General features: G+C 46.0%; 1 protein-coding gene across 1 annotated transcript in view; it reads right to left on the bottom strand.

Moving 5' to 3' along the window:
- Positions 1-21724, bottom strand: part of TANC1 (tetratricopeptide repeat, ankyrin repeat and coiled-coil containing 1) — a 176040-nt gene that overhangs the window by 56110 nt on the left and 98206 nt on the right. Inside the window, exons 5-7 of the mRNA XM_015565775.1 lie at positions 21454-21584; positions 20238-20424; positions 6287-6550 (exon numbers count right to left, since the gene is read on the bottom strand). Coding sequence (XP_015421261.1) covers positions 6287-6550; positions 20238-20424; positions 21454-21584 — 582 coding nt within the window. The remainder of the gene's footprint in view (positions 1-6286; positions 6551-20237; positions 20425-21453; positions 21585-21724) is intronic.

Raw genomic sequence — 21724 nt, 5'->3', positions numbered from 1 at the left:
TGTCTGTGGGAGAGGCTCGCACCGCTGCAACTGCACTTGCCAGCGGTGAGCCGGGGAGCTTGGTGCCCATCAGTACAGATTTGTGCACCAGTGGGCTCCCTCAGCCTGGCCTGTGGGGATCAGCAGATCTCGGCGCCGCCGCAGCCCAGTCTTACCCGCCAGCTCGTTGGGCTCCGGCCCACTGTCCACCTCGATCCCACACAGCACAAAGTAGTGCGTGAAGTGGCAGGTGGCCAGGGAGGAGCCTGAGCCTGGGCTGGGCACCGTGCCGCTCCTGCTCATCCCGTCCCCGCTGCACGCCTACTGCTGCCGCTCACTCAGGCGTGCAGGGGGAGTGTCTGTGGGAGAGGCTCGCACCGCTGCAACTGCACTTGCCAGCGGTGAGCCGGGGAGCTTGGTGCCCATCAGTCAGCTGAGCCGCGCTCCCACTGTGGGAGTACACTATCACCAGGGGGCAACCCCTGCATTGAGCATCTGCCCCATGGTGGTCAGTGCATGTCATAGCAACCGGCCAGTTATCCTATCGTTTAGGCTTTTATATATATAGACTAGAGGCCCATTGCACGAATTGGTGCACCAGTGGGGTCCCTCAGCCTGGCCTGTGGGATTGGGCTGAAACCAGCTCTCTGACATCCCCCAAGGGTTCCCAGATTGCAAGAGGGCGCAGGCCAGGCCGAGGGACCCCACTGGTGTACTACTGGGCCGGGGAGAGATGTGGGAGATTGGCCAGCCAGGGAGGGACCGTGGGAGGGCTCCAGAGCATGTCCAGCCCATCTCGCTCAGTCCTGATCAGCCAGACCCCAGCAGCAAGCTCATCTACCAGTTGGAGCCTCTGCCCGTGGTGGTCAGTGCACATGATAGCGACTGGTCGACTGTCTGCCCCCTGGTGGTCTTTGCACGTCATAGTGAGTGGTTGAGCAGCTTTAGCATATCATTAGCATACTATGCTTTGATTGGTTGAATGGTTGAATGGCTGACTGGACAACTGGACGCTTAGCATATTAGGTTTTTATTATATAGGACACATTACATACATACGTACTTTTTAAAATTCTAAAGAGAACTAATCACATTTCCCTCTGTAAGATTCGCAGCACACAGGTACCTTTAAAAGGAATTTAGGGTCTATTCCAGCAAAGACACAGTTGGATTATAAAAACAATTAATGCAAATAATTTTACTAACCCTCAGCAAATCTTAGAAGCAAATATACAGTAGGGTTGTTTTTGTCTTTAAAAAAAACAAACAGCTCTTAATTGCATATCTAGGTCACAATAAGGAAATCTAAATAAAATTAACCTAATTTGGTTCGTGGAATAAATGGCCCAATACAAAGTCCTGCTGTTCTTAGACATATGATGATCATCCAGGACAACAGAACACAGATGTCATCTGAGGGCTAATGAAGAGAAAGGGGGAGTTACATTCCAAGGGCTAAGGCTTCTAAGGACCAAGCTTCAAGTGACAGAAGTCAGGTAGAGCCACCTTCTGCTGTACCCTCTGACTCTGATGCCCCTGGCATCACCTGCCTGATGTGGGCCCTTCCGATTTTCCCTTCTGAGGCCTCAGTCCTCTCCTTTCTCAGCGTCAGCCCCACCCTCTCCCCTTCACTCGACAGCCACCCAAGCCGGATCCGTGGCTGGGCTCTGTGACAGTGTGCCCCTGTGTGCCCTGCTCCCCATCCCAGTCCGTGCAGAAACACCTGACACTGACTTTACAAGAGCAGACACTTGTGCTTCTGCACCGTCTCAGTACATATCTGCACTGTTCACACAGCGTGAGCACATTCGCATCAGGGCTTCACACAGTCCTTCCTGTTCGAGGCTGCTAACTCCTCATCAGAACCTCCAAATGGACCTAAGTTACGGGAGTCCAATGGCAACTTCTAGTTTCTTGACCAGGCTGTGGTGGGTCACCAGGACCACACCCATCACCCTGGCTTCCTATGATGATCCAGCTTGGAACATATTGTAGGCTCCTGCCTGGAGCCTGGGCCTCTGCAAATGGCGCGCTCCTCAGCATGCCTCACCTGAGGACCCCCACGCGCTCCAGGCTGAGGCCGAAGGGACAGCCAACAGTGTAACCCATGAGCCAGCTCACGAATGGGAACAGCCACGAATGTCGGACCTGTTGCCGCAGCTCTGGCGAGCTCAAAGATGCTGGGAGCCTTGCCAGGGTCCCATTTCCCTTCTTCCTGACCCCTTAAAACACACATTCAGCTGGACCGGTGTGGCTCAATGGTTGAGAATCAACCTATGAACCACGAGATCAAAGTTTGATTCCCCTTCAGGGCACATGCCTGGGTTGTGGGCTCAATCCTCAGTGGGTGGCGTGTAGGAGGCAGCCGATCGATGATTCTCTCTCATAACTGATGTTTCCATCTCTCTCTCCCTCTCCCTTCCTCTCTGAAATCAATTAAAATATATATTTTTTAAAAAGACATTCAGTTTATAGTTCTGTGACAACCTAGAGCAGTGATGGTGAACCTTCTGAGCTCGGCGTGTCAGCATTTTGAAAAACCCTAACTTAACTCTGGTGCTATGTCACATATAGAAATTTTCTGATATTTGCAACCATAGTAAAACAAAGATTTATATTTTTGATATTTATTTTATATATTTAAATGCCATTTGACAAAGAAAAATCAACCAAAAAAATGAGTTTGCGTGTCACCTCTGACACGCGTGTCGTAGGTTCGCCATCACTGACCTAGAGGATTACGAATATGAGACTATAAAGGATTGTAAAAGAAGCCCTTGTTTGACACATATGCAGGAGATGAAGTTTCAAATGGTTTTCAGATTTCCAGTTGCCACAGTTTCAGCTCCAAAGTACACAACAAGTGGCCCCCGTAACTCCACAGCGCTGTCGGCCTCTATGTCAAACACGAGTAAGCTGCGTTGAAATGGACCACCCCTCAGCAGGGCTGCAAGCCACCAGCTGCTGGCTGCCTCTGATTTCTGAGGTGTTGTCAAAGGCATAGAGAGAGAGAGGGTGGAGGGTGGAGGCAGGGACGCCTCGGCCTCCCAGCGGATCCCACTCTGCCTTCTCACTCATGCCTACAGAGTCCCGGGCATTAACAGTACAGGATTCAGACTCGTCTCCTGGTACTTAACACTACATGCTTTCAAAAGCCTAAACAGTATTCGGGGCTGAGAAAAATCAGAGGTAAAGCAGTAACTTCATGCTGCAATAAACCCACTGCTAATATCTCTACAATTAAACTAATTACAAGCCACTGCACACACACTGCACCCAACATCTGGGTGAGGAGAACACTGGCATATGCTGCAGGAAAGAGGTTTTATTGGGGTGGGGTGGAGAGAGGTGAGGTGGGTGGAGTGGAGGAAGGCTCATCTAAGCTGAACAAGGAGAAGCATCTGTTGAAACATCATGGACTAACCCAGTGGTCGGCAAACTGCGGCTCGCGAGCCACATGCGGCTCTTTGGCCCCGTGAGTGTGGCTCTTCCACAAAATACCACGTGCGGGCGCGCATGTACAGTACGACTGAAATTTCGTGGCCCATGCGCAGAAGTCGGTATTTTGTGGAAGAGCCACACTCACGGGGCCAAAGAGTTGCATGTGGCTCGTGAGCCGCAGTTTGCTGACCACTGGACTAACCTATCAACGGTAAATGCCATTAAACCCAGGCCATTATCAGTTAGAGTTTTAAGAAAATTGGCTGGTAATGATGTTTGTTGGTTTCCTTGAAAACTAAACAGTGTTCTCTGATCCACCTAGGAAGTATTTCAAAAGGGGGGTAAAAAAGTAGTAAAAAAAATAGTAGCCCCTAATTACCCAACTTCTAAATGATCTAAGAAAGCATCTTAAAGGCTTCTCATTCTGTGTTTTAATAAAGGAGTAAGATGTCCGTGCCATACATTTGATGTGATATACAGTAATAACCTGACTGCAGGATTGCAAACCAATTCCACACCAACAAACCGTTTACAAAGACAATCTCTGTGTAGTGAAACCAGCTCCAAACCTAGCCAACTTGTTTTTATAACCCTGGACATAAAAATTTTACTGTGCTGGGTGGTTAACGGTGAACAGACCACCACAGTGCTTTGCCCAGCGACAAGAAGAGCTGGCATCTTGAGGCATCTGTTTCCATACCCGTGCTCCCCGGGGGGACCGGGTGCCTTGAGCTCAGCATCCCCCTTCCTCCACCTGCCGGTCCTTACTCTGCATACATCACATTCAATCACTGGATGTTTCCTAGCAAATGGAATTTATGTTTATATGGATCTTACATGCAAATACTTCCTCAAGATTGCAGTATAGGGTCCCTTATGTATTACTCTCACCCTTCAAACACGGAGTATTGCCTAGTCCCTGTTTAATTGTAGCACCTTGCCTTCTCATCACTAGACAAACAGTGCTGCATATAGTACAGACCACTGGAATCTTCTGTTCTTTTCAATAATACCCGAAAGATCCTGCCATTCCCTCTTAACTGAGGTTCAGCTTTAGGGGTAGGAGGGTGGATAATGAAAAAATCTACCAGATGCCCAGCTTGTCAATAGATACTATGCTGGAAGGCACTTGCCTATTTCCTTTAAAAAAATATGCTTTCAGTTTATAAAATGTACAATGCAGAACGAGCAGACCCATTAGGCCAGGCAGTCACTGCTCAAACCCAGAGTGCAAAACCCTCCCAGGTCCACAGGAGGTCTTGCTCAAGTGCATACGGAGAGGCTCATGAATGAACACAGCAGCAACCAGACAGCCCTGCTCTGTAATCACTGCCGACGCCTGGAAAAGCTCAGCTCACACCCACTGTCACTTCACAGGGCGGGAGAGCCCATAAAAGAACATCAAGCAGGCACATCACCCCAAACGGGGGCTTTTAACACTGTCGACTTAATTTATTAACATTTCCCTTAATTTTAAAATAGCTCCATGAAACTGAATACAAGTTTGCTATTTTGTTGAAGTCAATAAAACCATCAAGTTCTGGGATAACACAAATGAAGCATTTATCATAACTAAGTAAATCCAGTCTAAAACGCCTGGGGGACAACATGTTACACTGTAGGTAGCAGGATGGCGGTGGGAGGACACGAAAGCTTTTGGAAGAACCATCACTCAAATACGCATAAACCCTCAGTACCACTCTCTGGCAGACACGCCAAGCCTCTCTCCTGGAATAAGGCCATTTTATGTCCTTTGAAAGCGAATTAGAGTTGTGTCTCGGAACTTTTCCATTAGGGCAATTTATTTATCAAGCTGTTTCAGAGTTTCATTGTAAAAAAAAAAACAAACCCACAAAAACACACAACAAAGCATCCAACAACAACCAGAGTGACCTGCCACATCCTGAAGGAGCAGTAAAAATCACAGGAAAAGCCTTTGATGTAGGAAGGGAGGACCTGGGTCCACACATTAGCAGAAGAAAAATTTTAAGCATTGTGTTGGTAACAAAGAATGACTAAAACAAGTTCCTCTTCTAAGTTCAACCCCAGGGCACTGAGTTTAGAAACTCAGGACATGAAAGCAGGCATGTCACAGCTCAGCTGCAGAGTTCCTCTCCCCACCCCAACCCCCAACTTTCTCTCCTCGCTTGCAACCACCCAGTGGCCAGTCGTGTAGCAAGTCACCACTCTCGTATCGCCTTCTTAGCTCCGACTGCCACATGGTGCCTGCTTTCATTTCCTTGACCGAGAGCTCTCACTTCCGCTGCTCATGTTTTAAGCTGTGAGATCCCTTATAACAATTACACAGAAATTGACCTCCCATCTGTATGGTGGGCCTCAATGGTAAAGGCTAAGTTTGAAAGTTGGATTGGAAATTCCTTGCGCTGATATTAACAAACTCACTCTGAAGTATGATTCCAGTTTACCAAGATGTAATACAAAGTCATGAATTTATACTCAGGCTTAAAATAACAAAAACAAGGACAGAATTTTTGGTATTTTATGGCTCTTTGAGAGGGAAGAAAGTCTAAATATAGGGTTTCCTCCCAAAAATGTACACACACACTTAGAATAATTATAAAGGCAGTGTTTATTAAAAACACATCTCATTTTCAAAATTGAACTACCAGCTGTTAAAGTGAGCATACTTTCCTGGGGACTTCCAGAGCAGTCGGATCCCTTAAAGACCATCCGGTAGAGCCTGATCGTGTTTCCGCAGGGGTCAACTGAGGTCTAGAAAAGGTTAGGTGCCTGACCCCGGATCACAAAGCCGGCTGGCGTCTGGATTAGATTCCCAAGTGGAGAGAGTGAACACAGGCACCGCAGGCCCAGAAGATAACCCTTCTAAGGAGAAGCGTGGCCTTACCTGCAACTGAGTTGGGCCGTGGCATTATTAGCGAGCTGGAGCTCTGAGAGTAAGGGACTGGACCATCTCCACCGGGGGCTTCGGCTGTGGGCAGCACGCTCTCCGCGGACCCAGCGGGCTCCTCTTCCGCCACTGGGGAACAATTATCTGCCCTCCGATCATGAAGCACGCCCTTCTGCACCCCTAACCTTAGGCTTCCGTCCTTATTCCATTCCAAACTGGAGCCACTCCGGTCATCATTTTCGGATGAACTTGTAATTGTGGCTGAAATGAGAGACCAAAAGACTTTGAAGGCTGGCAGGCACCACTGGGGCTGTTGAGAATTCACACACACACACACACACACACTCACACTCACACACACACACACACACACACACACACACACACACACAGCCCTCCCCACCATCAAGGGAACGTTTTCCGGTCCACACAGATTTTTATCAAAGTCTGCTTCATACAATGTGCTTTGGTAAATTAGAAGAATGCTGCTTAATAGGGGATATAAACTGCTAAATTATTCTACAGGGGAGGAAAAAGAACGCTGATAAGAAGATAATGAAAAAGCTGTCGAAACATATCTAGCGTTAATGTATATCTGTGTGATTTGGAGATGATGTTGCCTCTCTTTTGTAACAGATGAATTGCTCACAAAAGAACTCATTAAATTCCTTTGGCCCTTTAAATAATTTTTCCAAATTAACATCTGTGTACAGGGGAGAGGACAGGGCAGCACCATGGTTCATGCAGAAAAGATGCAGGAGAAAAATCTATAAAAACAAAAATGCAGTGATGGAGTCAAGCAGAGAATTTGGTCGTTAGCATTAAACTTTGTAACATTTGTTCAAGACCATCCCCAGAGGCTGACTGGACTTTATTCCTTTAGTGGCGTAGACTGGAAAGCCACTATGTAAACAACGCAAGGAAAACACGAGTGTGGGAAGGATCACGTGATTGCAGAATTAAAATTTAATCTCTAAGGAAGAAAACTGGCACAAAAGAACGTCCAGGCAGAAGAGGAGGAAAATGATGAAGAAAAACAGCAATATAGGGCAGGGCAAAAGTAGGTTTACAGTTATGAGCATGTGAAAGTTTACTCTTCTATTTTTTATTAAGCATTGTGTTCTTTTCCATCCGAACAACTGTAAACCTACTTTTGTCCCACCCTGTAGGCACCTTACGTCGCTTCTATAAATAGCCACTTCCAATTTCAAGGCCCTGAGCCATATGAGATGTTCACCTTGTGTCCTTGAGAACAAGGGCCATGTCTTCTGATCCCTCTGTGTCCCTGCTGTGTGTGGTCAGACTGCATTCAGAACCCAGCGCCTGGTTTAAGCTGTTTCATCCACAGACCAGGAGGACACACACTCTTATCAGCAGGCTGGTGAATTAGGTCCACAGAGCCTGCTATTGGGGATCAAAAGGTCCGAAGGGATTTCACTTATTTTTACAATGCTCCTTAAGGCTAACGAGTAAAGAAAGAACAATTTCCTCTCTGTGACTGCAGGGCATTCTGCCCCAATTCTAAAACTGTCTTGCTCCTGCTGCTCCAGTCAGGACTTACCATTCACTTCTTGTCTTTCTATGTAAAAATGCCCCCTGCACTCTGCAGCCTCCCTCTTCACGAGTATCTACTACCAGGATCTCTTTTCTGAACAGCACCACGCCTGGCACATGCTAAGTGCTCGATACACGTTTGCTAATTCAATGGGTGAGCAAATGAACACACTCCTATTCCAGGTGGGGTCACCGCCGGTCATCTCACTGTTATTGGTTCAGGATGGTTGGTATTATGTCTTCAACCAAAGTGTAAATTTATTTGTGACAGGCCCGTCATACCTTTTGGGTGTCTGTCATTATTCCCAGCATTTCCAAGTATTCTATCCAGAGTATTAATACTCATCTCCCATCTGTTTGGAATCAATTGCAGCCTTCACTGTGTGACCCATTAAAAAAAAGCCTCCCATTCGTAGGAGCGTAAGTATAGCAAGTATAACTTTCTATCCTAAAAATGCTACTAGTGCTGGTGGTAATAGCAGCAATGAGCATTTCCATATGCCATGGACTGTGCTAAGTGCTTCACAGGAATACACTAATTTATTGATGGGCTGATTCCTCACTCAATGGCAATTAATTACTCATTGCAACCCTATTAATAAGTTGTGCATGTGTTACAAACCTTCATTTATAATGCCAGTATTTATCTGCATTTCCCACAGATATGCTATAATTAATTAGGTTCCCAGACTGTGCCAATATCTAAGTTATAGGCTGGGGTGGGGGTGATTTATTCGGTTTCAGAGTCGTCTGTTTTATTTTGGGGTGCATATCCTTAAGGTGAATAATAAAGTCAAAGTGATGTATCTCCCCTAAGTATCGTGCACTTCAGAATCAAACCCCCAAGGATCTGAGTCCTCACCCAGACCTCGAGCGGTGGGAACACAGACAAGGGACTCCCCTACTTCCTGTGGCAAGTGACAGCCCCAGAAGCAGAGCCAGCCTGGCAGGGCTCCCGGACTGAAGGAACAGGCTGAAGGCCCAGTTCTCACCAGACAGCCACAGCGCCCAGGCCCTGACACCTGGCACCGTCCAGGTCCTGGCAGTGAGCAGGAGAGTGGGCGGGGAGGAAGGCCCAGCTGCAGAAACAGTAGCTGAGATGAGAAGTCCCAGACAGGGGCGCCACTTCAAAAGCACGGTATTATAAGCTGATGAGATGTTGGTAAGTCGGAGACTCTCCACTGCCCTCATGAAGTTCACCATTGCTCACATTATCAATTTTTAATGATATCATTTCCCATTAATCAGCAATAATTAATTGCCATTAATCAGCAATAACCTCATTAATTAGTGTAGTCCTGTGAAGCACTTAGCATTCCGACATCCACACTCACCAGGGCCCTGAAGCCAGAAGCTCTGAGGCCACGGGCCCTCCAACAAACATAGTCCACTAAGATTGCCCCACTTCGCAAGATCCTCCTCCCTGGGATCCAATACTGGGTCCACCTACATGGCTCGAAGCCCAGGCAGTGTACTTGCACCTTGGCTCAGGCACCATCAAGTCCTAAGCAGATGCAATGGGGCCGATAAAGGCCCCCCTGTCCAGTTTCCCTCGTGACCTCAGGAGCACACCAGGGAGGGCGGCCCCACAGTCTCCAGCAAAGGAAAGCTGGTTCTGACAACAGATGACAGGCTACGAAAAACTTCTTTGTTTCTTTCCAGCTAACAAAATCCAAACTCCTACTTAAATTAACCCAGTTGCCTTCAAGTTCCCTCTCTCTCTCTCTCTCTCTCTCTCTCTCTCTCTCTCTCTCTGTATAAACTATCTTTTCTTAAACTCTGTCTCTTTCACACACACACACACACACACACACACATACCATTTTAACTATGACTTTATTTTAAAAAGCATTAAAAAATAAGCTATTTTACACTTTTTGGAGACTGGATAATCTTTAAAGTTCCCTAACAACTTGAAAATTTTAACATTTTATTCCTTCAGCCAGTATAGATGCCAGCTTTTGTCAATTAAGACAGTATGAAGAGATTAACCAAAGAACTTATATGCATATGCAGGGTGTCCCAAAAACATGTGTACACACTTTAATAACTGATAGCTCACTTGGTATTTCTTTCTTTTCAGACAGACTAAGCTTTGAACAAAGGAAATTCTTCCTAAAATGCTACTGGAAGTTTGAAAACAGAGTTGAAATGCAAACACTGCCTTTATAATTATTCAAAGTATATACACATTTTGGGGGCATACAGGGTATCTCCCAAAATGTAAACACACTTTGACAGCTAGTAACTCATTTCATTTTCACTCCTTTTCAGGTTTAACTGATTTGAAATAATGGGTGAAGTCAGACTAAGCTTTGAACAAAGAAAATTTATCCACTAGAATTTTTTATGGGGATACATAAAAGATAAAGTTCATGGTACAAAACCCGCAACAGCTGACGAATTGAGAGAGCACAAACACCGAATGAAATGATTCTTGATGTTTGTGATTCCATTGCTTTGTGTTATCAGCGGTGCCTGGACCAGAACAGTCATCAGTTTGAAAGCAGGCACTGACAAAACAAATTATTCATTTCTGTAGATTCTTTTAAATTTTGAAAATGAATCATATGTTACTAAACACTGACTGTATAATCATTCAAAGTGGGCATACATTTTTGGGGGGCACCCTATCTGTATACCCCATGGACACAGACAGCAGTGGGGTGGAGGCCTGGGGCGAGGCAGGGGCTGGGTGGAGGGGGGTAAAGAGGGGGACATGGGGACACGTGTAATACTCTCATCAACACAAGACTTGCTATCATCACTCACACTGGGTCTCAAGCACGTTTCCAACAGGCAAGGTTCTGTAAATGAGTGATTTATCAGGCCTCGTGTTAGCAAGCTGTGAGGTTACATGGAGTCCCAAGTGTAGTATTAACTTAGGTTGGGTACTGCTTGCTGATTTACATGTGTTACTTCTGACTCTCTGTGTAGTATGAAAATTATTTTTAACCACAAACAATGTGTTATCTTCCTCTGTAGTAACAGCACAATTTAACTAGACTGACTATGCTAGTGCGCAGGGCTATACTATTTTTTTAAAAAAGTAGCCGAAACCGGTTTGGCTCAGTGGATAGAGTGTCGGCCTGCAGACTGAGGGGTCCCAGGTTCGATTCCGGTCAAGGGCATGTACCTGGGTTGCGGGCACATCCCCAGTAGGAGATGTGCAGGAGGCAGCCAATCGATGTCTCTCTCTCATCGATGTTTCTAACTCTCTATCTCTCTCCCTTCCTCTCTGTAAAAAATCAATAAAATATATTTTTAAAAAAAAAAGTACAAAATGTATTAGGACATACACACGACCACAACCTTGAAAAGAGGTGGAGGGCTGAGAACCATCAACCCCACACTTATAGATACTTTCTCAGGAGAAAATGATCACACACACACGGAGTTAATGGTATGTCTGATACCAGTTCTCTGACTGCACACTCCCTTTACCATGTACAAGTTGCTCTGAATTATCCGTGGCTAAGGGATATTTTGCAGTTCATGAAGTTTGCCTTGTTAAAAACAGTAGCCCCTGGGCAGGGGGCTTTGGACAGGGGCCAGTCATGGGCTCACAGCAGCCAGGAAGGAGCCACAGGTGGGGAGGTGGGGGAAGCAGAGAGAGAGATCCACTCAGTCATCAAATGTTTCGGTACATAAGCCTCCGCTATAAAGCTATATGCCTTCTCCTTCCCAATCTTCCTTCGCCCCCTCTGCTTTTTGAAGGTTCTATGTTGAATGTACACTTAACATAGAACCAGGGAAAATAATCAGTTTCAGTCCAGGGCCCAACAAGCACTTCGATAAGATATAAATCAGTTATAAGTTCAAAAGAACATCAAGAAGAAAATTAAACTGACTACACCATTAGCCCACAATTGTTTAGGAACTAAGGGTCATTGATATCAAATACACACACACAGATAGAGCTGAATTCTTTCCGAGTTGCAGAAAAAAGGTTAAAAAATGCAAGGGGCTTGGGTTCCAACCTTGGCTTCTCTCCTGAGGCCCCAGGGTGTGGGTAGGATCTCAGGGTGTGTATCTCTGGGCCCAATGCTAAGAACTGGTACACTTCTCATCTTTATCTTACAAACATCATCATATGTATTTGGTTGTATTTCTCCCTGTATATTGACCATGTGGAAACTTAACATAAAACGTTCTTCCCACGCAACAATACAATAAATAAAATCGTATGAGCCTGACTCCTGACTTTACCTTTTCTCCTGCTCTTCTTATTTCCTTTCCCCAACTCAGACCTTCACTGAGAAAGAAAAATCTTGTTTTACTAAATGTCTATGTGTGAGCATTTCACATTCACTGGGGAGAGAGTAAGTATAAATAAATGAGTACCCTTAGGAAATAGCAACAAGTGGCTAAATGAATGCTGTAATGGTGTCTACTATGTATGGGCTCTGCCCTAAACCCTTGTCATATCTCAACTCACTGAGGACTCACAGGAGCCCTGTGGGCAGGACAGCCCCACAGGGCCCTCGGCCTCGCTGTGCTCCAGAATGGGGCTCTACACTATTCTGACCATGCCACAGCGTTAGTATAAATACTGGAGACTGCACCCCAAATACCTGTATTTATAAATTATGTGCATGCACTATCCTGATTGGTTAGCATACACCACACACACAAATATACATTTTGAAAAGATGAAAATAGTATGAAGTTGGCATTTTCTTTGCACACACCAGGACTGTCTCGCATTCTCCATTTTCAAAGGCTCGATGAAGAGAACCCTCTGTCCTTCCCTGGACTGGGGAGAAAACTCAGATACAAGGGCCCATGTAAAGGGCCTCCTAAATCATCGGTACCCAAGAACGTCCTCCTCCCCATAAAACTGAAGAAAAATAAAGTAGCACTAAAGAACACAAATATTTTTAAAACTTTTATATTCAACTTCATGGTTGACAGGAAGAGTTTAAGAGCGAAACCACTGGACCGGTGAACTAAAGATCAAACAAGAAACTAACACAATGGCTGCTTAGGAAAGTGAGAGCAGGGAAGACATGAATAAGAAGGGAAAACACAGCTACTGCAGACACCACCTCCTCACATGACCCAATAAAGTTCATGAATAACTTTCAAAAGGTTAAGCAAAGAAAGAATAACTGATGGGAAAAGATCAGAGAGACAAGTCGAGGAAGCGGCATATGAACACCCTGGCCTCCGTAGTCCTCTCCTTGGCACTCACACTGCACACGGTTCCAGCTGCCACCCATACTTTGGATTTCCCAGAGTGGCAAAGGGAAAGGTGGCATGGATGAAATCAGCGCACATGAGGCCTTCTGACCACAAATGCCAGCCCGTGCTTCTCCCTCTGCCCCACCCACAAGCCGACAGCCACACACGGACCTCTGAGGCTCACCTTCCCTTCGTGGCTGCCTTTGATCTCCCCCAGCGCCGGCAAGGAAAGGGCTCCGGTGCAGGCAGCAGGCTAACTCGCCCTTCCCTGGAATGCCACAGGCAGGGTGGCGGCCTGAATTACCTTTGGCTCCGGGGAACTTTCTGGCTTCTCCTGCTGCAACTCTGTATGGACAACCGCTCGGCCCTCCTGCCCAGCCCCGTGTACATGCAGCTGAGCCCTCCTCCTCTCCTGGCCTTGCAGATGCCCTGGGCTTTGGCCTGTGACACACAGATCTCTGTACCAAATCTGTAGCTCAGTGCTCCGCGCATTGCGCAAGGCGTGCTCTGCTATGACATGCAGCAAGGCCGGGGACCTGAGCCATGCATTCATAGCCGCATTCTTCAGGCTTTTGATTGTGGAAACACCTCAAGGATCAGCTGGAGCAGGGCGGTAGGGAGGTGAGGAGAAGGGTGGGGGGAGGGCAGCCCTGCCTCACTCAGCCACACGGCCCTCATTCAGCCGGACACGGCAGGAGCAGTCTCCAGAGAAGAGCCCCTGGACTGAAACATGACTTTTCCTACCGAGAGCACGCAGCACGGTGGTTAAAGCCTCACAGAACCTGGACACGGAAGGCACAGACAGAGGAGCTCTTGACACAGTCCAAAGACTCCCCACCGTTCTTGAATCTTCCAGAAAAGAGCACAAGGCACTATCAGTGGTTGGTATTATTATGCACCTACAACATTCACCTTCCATCGCAGGTGTCAATCTCCGCCACGTTTTAAACCCTTTTCGGCACTGACAACTTGCCCAGACCCTCCACAGGACAACAGACCGTTTTCTGGTTCCACAGGTGGACAAGTTTTGACCTAGATACTCTGCCTTATCTGTATTGTCCCTTGTTCCAGTACTGGACAAACTTGCTCTTGGTACACAGTAGGTGCCAAAAAATACTTGCTCCACTGACAGGACAACCAGTCTGAATGAAAGCATGGCAGGCACTCTGCTGACTCGAATTGTCACCAAGGATTTCTCTCCCACATTAAATATATTACAGAATTACATATGTAAAGGCAAATTTTCCTCCTTCACCTAGGAAATTAAAAGAAAGTGTCTATAATTAAGGATGATTTTTTAAATTGCAGGCAATGTAGTAAAATGAATATTATCACAGATTTGAAACAACATTTATTACCAAATCAGTTCGGAAGCATTTCAATTTAGTGGCAAACAGGGCAATACAGGTGGCAACGAAGCACATTAGCATGAAATCCAAAGGGCAGGATTTACAAGTTAAAAATGAAAATACAGTACAATGCATTCCTCTCTGTATGCCTCTCTCTGCATCTGATCATCTCCCTGGGACACACAGTCCAGGAAATAAAAGGGCTAAAGCTACCTCTGGATCCACTTTCATTTTACAAGCTTAGGAGGGCATAGAAGAGAGACAAGAAAGACAAAAGCCAGCCCACCATAACTTTTCTTAAAATAGCCTAAGCGACTGAGCAGAAAGACAAGTATTACCAAAAGCTAGTAAGCACCAGCAGGGTACTAATTCAGGTGTCATCATTTCACTGGAAATCACTCCTGCAGGAAAAATGTTTCTGTGAAGGTCTTGCCCTGCCTAAATTTATACCTGCCTCCTGGCTTTACCCTGAGAAGGACAAAAGCAAAGGCAAGGGGGAAAGGCAGCAGGAAGGACCCAAGTTCTTTCCCTTTTTCAAATTCTGGGCACTTAATCATCCTGGCCTGGTGGAATGCAGTGGCTCAGATGTCGGGGAGCCTGGCAGGTGAACACACCTGCTCTGTGCAGGAGACACGCCCAGTGGGGAGACAGGGCCACTGTCACTGGGTCCCCCCACCCCCCGTCCCCGGAGCTGTCCTAACTAACACCAGCTCTCAAAAGGAAACACATCCACAAAAGCATCTGGAGATTATACATGTCAGCAGGTACATGCAGGTAGTGGAAGGAGGAAATAGAGGGGATGACTGACTTTCAACAACCTCTTTTCTCAGCCAGAATTGTTCTAATTGTTGCCTGTAAGTCCTTGTCCTGACCACATGTATTGATGGATCGGAAAGACTTATTATTTTTAAAAATCTTGATATGGAAAGCTGGGTATTGTTTGTTTTTCCTCATCTGATAACCAATTTTCTTCTTTCTTAATAGAGAAAAGCCCATTTTCTTAAAATAGATACACAAACACACATTGATCATGCTATGGGCATAAACAAATTATTAAACAACATGTTTATATGAAAAAATGTTTCAAAACCCACTATTTGCAGTAATGCTTTTTAAAAAAACAAAACAGATTGTGCCCTGGCTGGGTAGCCCAGTTGGTTAAAGTGTTGTCCCGATACACCAAAGTTTCAGGTTCAGTCCCTGGTCAGGGCACATATCAACCAATGAATGCACAATTAAGAGGAACAACAAATCAATGTCTCTCTCTCTCTCTCTCTCTCTCTTTCTCTCATCAATAAATTTTTTAAAAAATCAGATTGCTTTTCACACACAGATCCCAAAGAGAACATTCTTTATTCCAATTTCTATTTGTAACAGCTGGAAGCAAGTTACATCAAGGGAGTATCACTAAGACAAAATGTTTTCTCAGGCATGGAGGAAACACCTTTAAAAGCCACTTCTTTATAAAGTTTTTCCCTTTTCAAAGCAAGTAATTGAGAAACCAGTTTACGATGATTGGGTACAGCTGGGTTTCACATTTAGAAGGTTTTCACACGGCCAATTTGAAAAATCAGACACTAACTTCTAGGTCATGCCAATGATTTCAATGCGTTTAGAGTAAGGAATTTCGCTTTTTTAAAAAAAAAAAAAGGAAAAAAAGAAAGAAGATATTCATAGGGAATTCAGTTGATCCCATTCAGCTTAGACAGTATTTCTACATGACAGAATTATTATACCTCTAAAGGCATTTATGTTGGCAGAACCTGGGCCTCCTGAAATAGGATAAAGTGGGACTCCCCTCTGTATAACACAATAAAGTGGGAACAGGGGCTCGGGGAGGGCTCTGCTAAGCTCTGGCTTCCACAGAGAAAGGCTGGAAGGGGCCCAATAAATTCTTCTAATGGTTATTAGCCTGCCTTTTCTCCTCCTGAGCAGTTCCTAAAAAGAAAATTCTCTTCCCCTGCAATATGTCAAAGCCAGTGGAAACAGAACCCAGGCCAGGCACCCTGTGGCTGCCCCGAGGAGGCTGTCTGGGCGTGTGGGAACAAGCTCCCCTCTGGCGTTGCTGGGCAAAAGTTTCGATCAAATATAAGCAGCCTGATGGAAATCAGCTTAAATGGAAGGGGAGGCCCAGGAATGTTGAAGGATGGGTTGAAACTTCCCTAAAAGTCCCAAATAACTTGTGTGAATGCTGTGCCATGGAAGTCCGATCTGAGCCCTATAGTACGGGAGCCTCTAGTTCAGTGATGGTGAACCTTTTGAGCTTGGCGTGTCAGCATTTTGAAAAAGCCTAACTTAACTCTGGTGCCGTGTCACATATAGAAATTTTTTGATATTTGCGACCATAGCAAAACAAAGATTTATATTTTTGATATTTATTTTATATATTTAAATGCCATTTAACAAAGAAAAATCAACCAAAAAAATGAGTTCGCGTGTCACCTCTGACACGCGTGTCATAGGTTCGCCATCACTGCCTAGTTCCTCAAAGCTTGCAGTGCCATAAGCTGTGTGGGCTTTACACTGGCCGTCCCCCATACCTTTGCCACTTGGACCTGAGCTCTACAGACTGACAAATCTTATACAACTTAAGACGGAAAAGTAAGCGGAAAGCCTCTTCCTCTCATCTGCAGGCTTTAAGTTGGAACATGGATCCGAATCAGCCTCTGTGAGCAGCAGCTGCCAGGCCTTTTGAAACAGACAGCCAAGCTATCTCCCTTTCATCTCTGCCCACTAGGATCACTGTGTTCCTGAATATTTCATTCTGTGAAACACTGACGAGGCCTCAAGGTTGCCATTCCCAGGCTATACCTTATCAAAACAAACACTGTTCTTCAGGGAGCAAAAGCACACACGCAGCCCCAGCAACCACAGACCCACAACGGAGTCACGGATGCCCGCTTGCTGAGGGGCAACGGAACCCGCACACCCTGTCCTGACTCAGGAGGAACTGCCTTCCCTCCTCGGCCCCACCACTCCTGCCCCTTCAAAGGGCTGTGGCTACGGTCCGTCTGGAGAGGAAACCCTTGCTTTTCTTCCTGTTCCCTACCACACCTCCATGTGTGCCTTGGCAACAGCCTGTCACTCTGCAGGCCAGGCAAGGAGAGAGCATAGAGGAGCGTTTCCACCAGTTCAGTGCTTCCATCCTGGCCACCTACGCCCTTGCTGCCTGCAGACCAGCTACAGCAACAGGACGCACAGTCTCCAATCTGGAGTTTTCCGTAAAAGAGGGACCTACCCCTTCTCAATGCCTCCCACTCATCTGCTGAGTTAAGGGAACACGTTGAATTGAGCCAAAAAGCGAAGGACAGCTTCAATATCATAAAATGTGTCATTTAACTATAAGGACAAGAGAGCTTAAAATACAGATGACATTAAAAGATGCGACAGTGACAACTTGGATGGGAATCCTGCATTGCTTCTTTAATTTCTCATTCCCAACACTGAGCCACAGGAGCTCAAGAGAGAGCTGGGATACAATAGATGAGACCCCTTTCCACGTGGAAACAGAAGTAAATAATAAAACAAGAAAAAGTCAACTGAAGGAAATACTGAGGTGCTGTGGAGAGCATGTAATAAGGGGACTGAGCAGTCTGGGACTGAGCGGACCTGTATTACATCAAGCACCCATTAAGGACTTCAATATTCCAGAAGCTTGGTCTTTCATGGATAATACAGAAAACCCAGCAGCAACTTTTCTTTCCTCTCATTAGAGCTCTATAAAGTGCAGCACTGTATCACCATGAGAGGGAGAATAAGAGACAGCGAGAGGGAAGAATGAATGAATGAGTGTCATATTTTTGTGACTGAAAAAGTTTCTAAACTTTTTGAAACTTATTGTTTTGAAAAGTCAAAACAAGAAACTGGCTTCGTTATCGTAAGAGGCACACAATGCCAATGCCAGAACATACAATGAAAAGGAAAAGTTTTTTGTCCCCCCAAAATGGTAGCACTGGCTAACTCCTTGAATGAAAATCAACTGTAAGGAGAGGGAATTTCAGAAGAGCTAAGAATGGTGTAAAGGAAGTTACCTGCCTATCACAGATCAATACTAAAGGTCTAGCAGTGGTGAGCAGCTCAGAGAGAGAGAGGCATGAGAACAGAAGTAAAACAGGGAAAAGTTAGCTGAACCAGACTACACAGCAGGTGGGGAAGCAGAGTGAGGTGAGAATTTAAATTTGCTACAAAAACCTCAATCCACCATTTATATGAAATGTCCAGAATCAGCTAATCTATACAGACAGAAAGTAGCCTGAGTAGGGCTGGAGGTGAGAGGGGAAATGAGGTGTGACTTCTAATGGGCATAGGTTTTCTTCCTGGGGTGATGAAAATGATCTGAAATCGGATTGTGGTAACGGTTGTATAACTTTGAATATAACGAAAACCATTCAATGGCTTAAATGGGTGAATACTATAGTACATGAATTATATCTCAATAAAGCAATTAATGAAACAAAACCCCAGCAAAGAGCCTAATTCCACGTGAAAACTGAGGGAAGACGCTGCCTTCCTCATACTAAGAGGCCCCACACAAAGCCACGGTGAGGGTGACACCAGGCTGCCCACAAACCAGACCCGGGAATCTCACAGACCCTCTGGGGCCACCTCCAAAATACAGACTGGGTGAACCTGCAACTTGGATTTTCAAACTGCGCTGGAAAAGAGATGGCAGGTCACTGAAGACAAGGAACTCACATGCCATTCCATTTAATTACATATTAATATGGGAGCCAAAGGGAAGGAGCTGAACTGTTGGGTAGCGCACAGATGTTAAACAGCAGGTCTTAGAGCAGAGAAGGACCTGAACAACCCTCCAGTGGTCCCACACTTTTGTTACCTGAAGGGCGCCAAGCTGGAGACCTGATACACACAGACACCCCGGCCCGCCTGCGGAAACTTAAGTGCAGTCTGTCCGGGATGAGATGTGAAAACAAGGGCTCTTAAATTCCCTGGATGATGCCACTATGCACCTGGGACCAGACACTACTAAACTAATCAGAATGCTTCATTTTATTTTTATTTTTTAAAATATACTTTATTGATTTTTTACAGAGAGGAAGGGAGAGGGATAGTTAAAAACATCGATCAGCTGCCTCCTGCACACTCCCCACTGGGGATGTGCCCGCAACCAAGGTACATGCCCTTGACCGAAATCAAACCTGGGACTCTTGAGTCTTCAGGCCGACGCTCTATCCACTGAGCCAAACCGGTTAGGGCAGAATGCTTCATTTTAGAGAGGAAAGAGATGTGCAAAGAGCTCAATTCAATGTTGCTCAAGTCAGGCAGCTGAGCAGCACGAGTCAGGACTACAATCCGTGTCTCCTGACCCTCATGCAGGACAAGCACGCCTACTATGTAAGTGTTGCGGGAATAGATAGGGGGACCACGCTCAGAAAATTGAAAATCCTGGCCTCAAAACTGGTCCGATCCCATTATAAGAAACTAAAGAACAAACGCCTGGAAATACATAGGGATGTGAATGACCTTGAGATTGGACTGGGGAGACTTCAAGATATGCCTGGATTTCACTGCCCTGCTGCGTCCGGATGGAACCCAACCCCCAACAAATGCAACTCATTGGTGAGGACAGCAAGATTCTTGTAACTCCACAGGCGAGATCCGATCGGGAAAATTTTTTACCAAATGAGTCCAGTGTTAGAAAAGAAACGCCAAGGAATGTAAAAGCCGATGCTTCATTCTGTCGGCTGTGCACAGAGCCAGTGCTGTCTGCAAAGAAGAAGGCAGGCCCTGACAGACCGACCTTCACAGAGCGTGCTAAACCCTCTTAAAAAGAGCCGGTGTATGAATGCTCTGGCTGGCGTGCATTGAGCCATTACATTACCGAGCAGTGTGCTTCTTACCTATAATTCCACTGTCCTTGCTCTCCAGGGTGGAACTAGGGCTGCTAATGGTCTCACAGGGACTTTTGTTGGCTGCCGTCTTGCTGACACAGCTATTCAAGGTTGAGCAGGGGCTATCGGTGCTAGGAGATGCGGTGCTGCTTGTTAGTGTGGAGCAAGGACTGATGCCTTGGCTCAGAGCTGTGCACTGTAAGACGAACGGAAGGAGGTAAGTTAGCAGGGCTCACACAGGACGCTTCTACACATGCTTTTGCTTCTGATGCTAAAACGATTAACAGTTTTTAAAATCTTGGGAGCTTATACAGTCTCCGAAAGTTTAAGGAAAACATCCTTGCTCTGTTCCCCTCCCTGCTGATTTTTCTCTTTTATAGCAAGGGCACTCTCAGAAATAATTGAGTGGGAGCGCACGTTTGGAAAACAGAAATAGCAAACAAGCCGACTTCCTCTCATTTCAAGCCTGCAGAAGACAAATGGGTCCTCTGACCTCTGTACGGAAAATCTGGGAACTCTGTTTTTATAATGTTTCACGGGCTCTGCAACCTGATTCAATTCCTGGAGATTTACGGGCTCCAGGGGCAGGGGAAGGGAGACTGGTGGTCAGTGCAATCGCATTCGAGGCATGACACCCATGCAGAGCCCCTGGCAGGCCCCTCATTGCTATTCAGCGGACATATCTCCTCTCAGAGTGGCAGGCTGCCATGCCCCGGGATAGGGAGTGCTCTCTGGTAGATGAACCATTTGGTTTCATCTCATTTTGTCTCTGCCTCATCTCCTATAAATCTTTTCCTCACCCCGCTGACCCTCCCAAATCTCAAGTGCTTACAAAAAAAAAAAAAAAAAAAAAAAAAAAAGCACAGGAAAGCATATACCAAAGCAGCCACATGAGAAAAATGGGGCTATAAAGATAAAAGGAGCATCATTACTGAGGAATTCTCTCAGCCACTTCAATTCATTTAGCCACTCTTCTCCAGGTGGTGACTGTGGAAGGTTAATGTGGACATTTTCTTAAGTTCTGCACCCTTCTGCATCTCCCCACTCCCCCTTTCCTGCCCGCCCCCTGCAAAAATCCACAAGGAGTTGCAATACATTTCAATACACAACAGCCCAAACTTATTTGACTAAACAATGACTTCCCCACTCCAGGTGGGAGAAGATGGCTGTCCCTTCATTCATCCTCTGGGCAGGTATGGGGTGCAGTGGCCTCCTCGGGCATTACCATGGTTTCATTTTTTTCTTCAATGGTTATGTGTGTGGCACTTGGGATCCCTTCTCCCAGTAAAAATCCCAGCCTTGTCAACAGTTCTTGAGCTGCCGGCGAACAGCTCGGTTCATTATCGGCCTTTGCTTCTGGAACAAAGAAAGAAAACAATGAAGATGCCCTCTGGAGAGTTTCGGTATCACATCTGGGGAGTTGGCACCACAGCTCCTGTCTGGTGCTCTTGTGTATTTTTATAAAATGCACTACGTTTGACACTGTTGCCTGTCCT

The sequence above is a fragment of the Myotis davidii genome, unplaced genomic scaffold, assembly GCF_000327345.1.
Source record: "Myotis davidii unplaced genomic scaffold, ASM32734v1 scaffold59, whole genome shotgun sequence".
In the NCBI taxonomy this organism is placed as follows: Eukaryota; Metazoa; Chordata; class Mammalia; order Chiroptera; family Vespertilionidae; genus Myotis; species Myotis davidii.
Note: the sequence above shows the minus strand (reverse complement) of the source record. Positions and strands in the feature narration are given on the sequence as shown.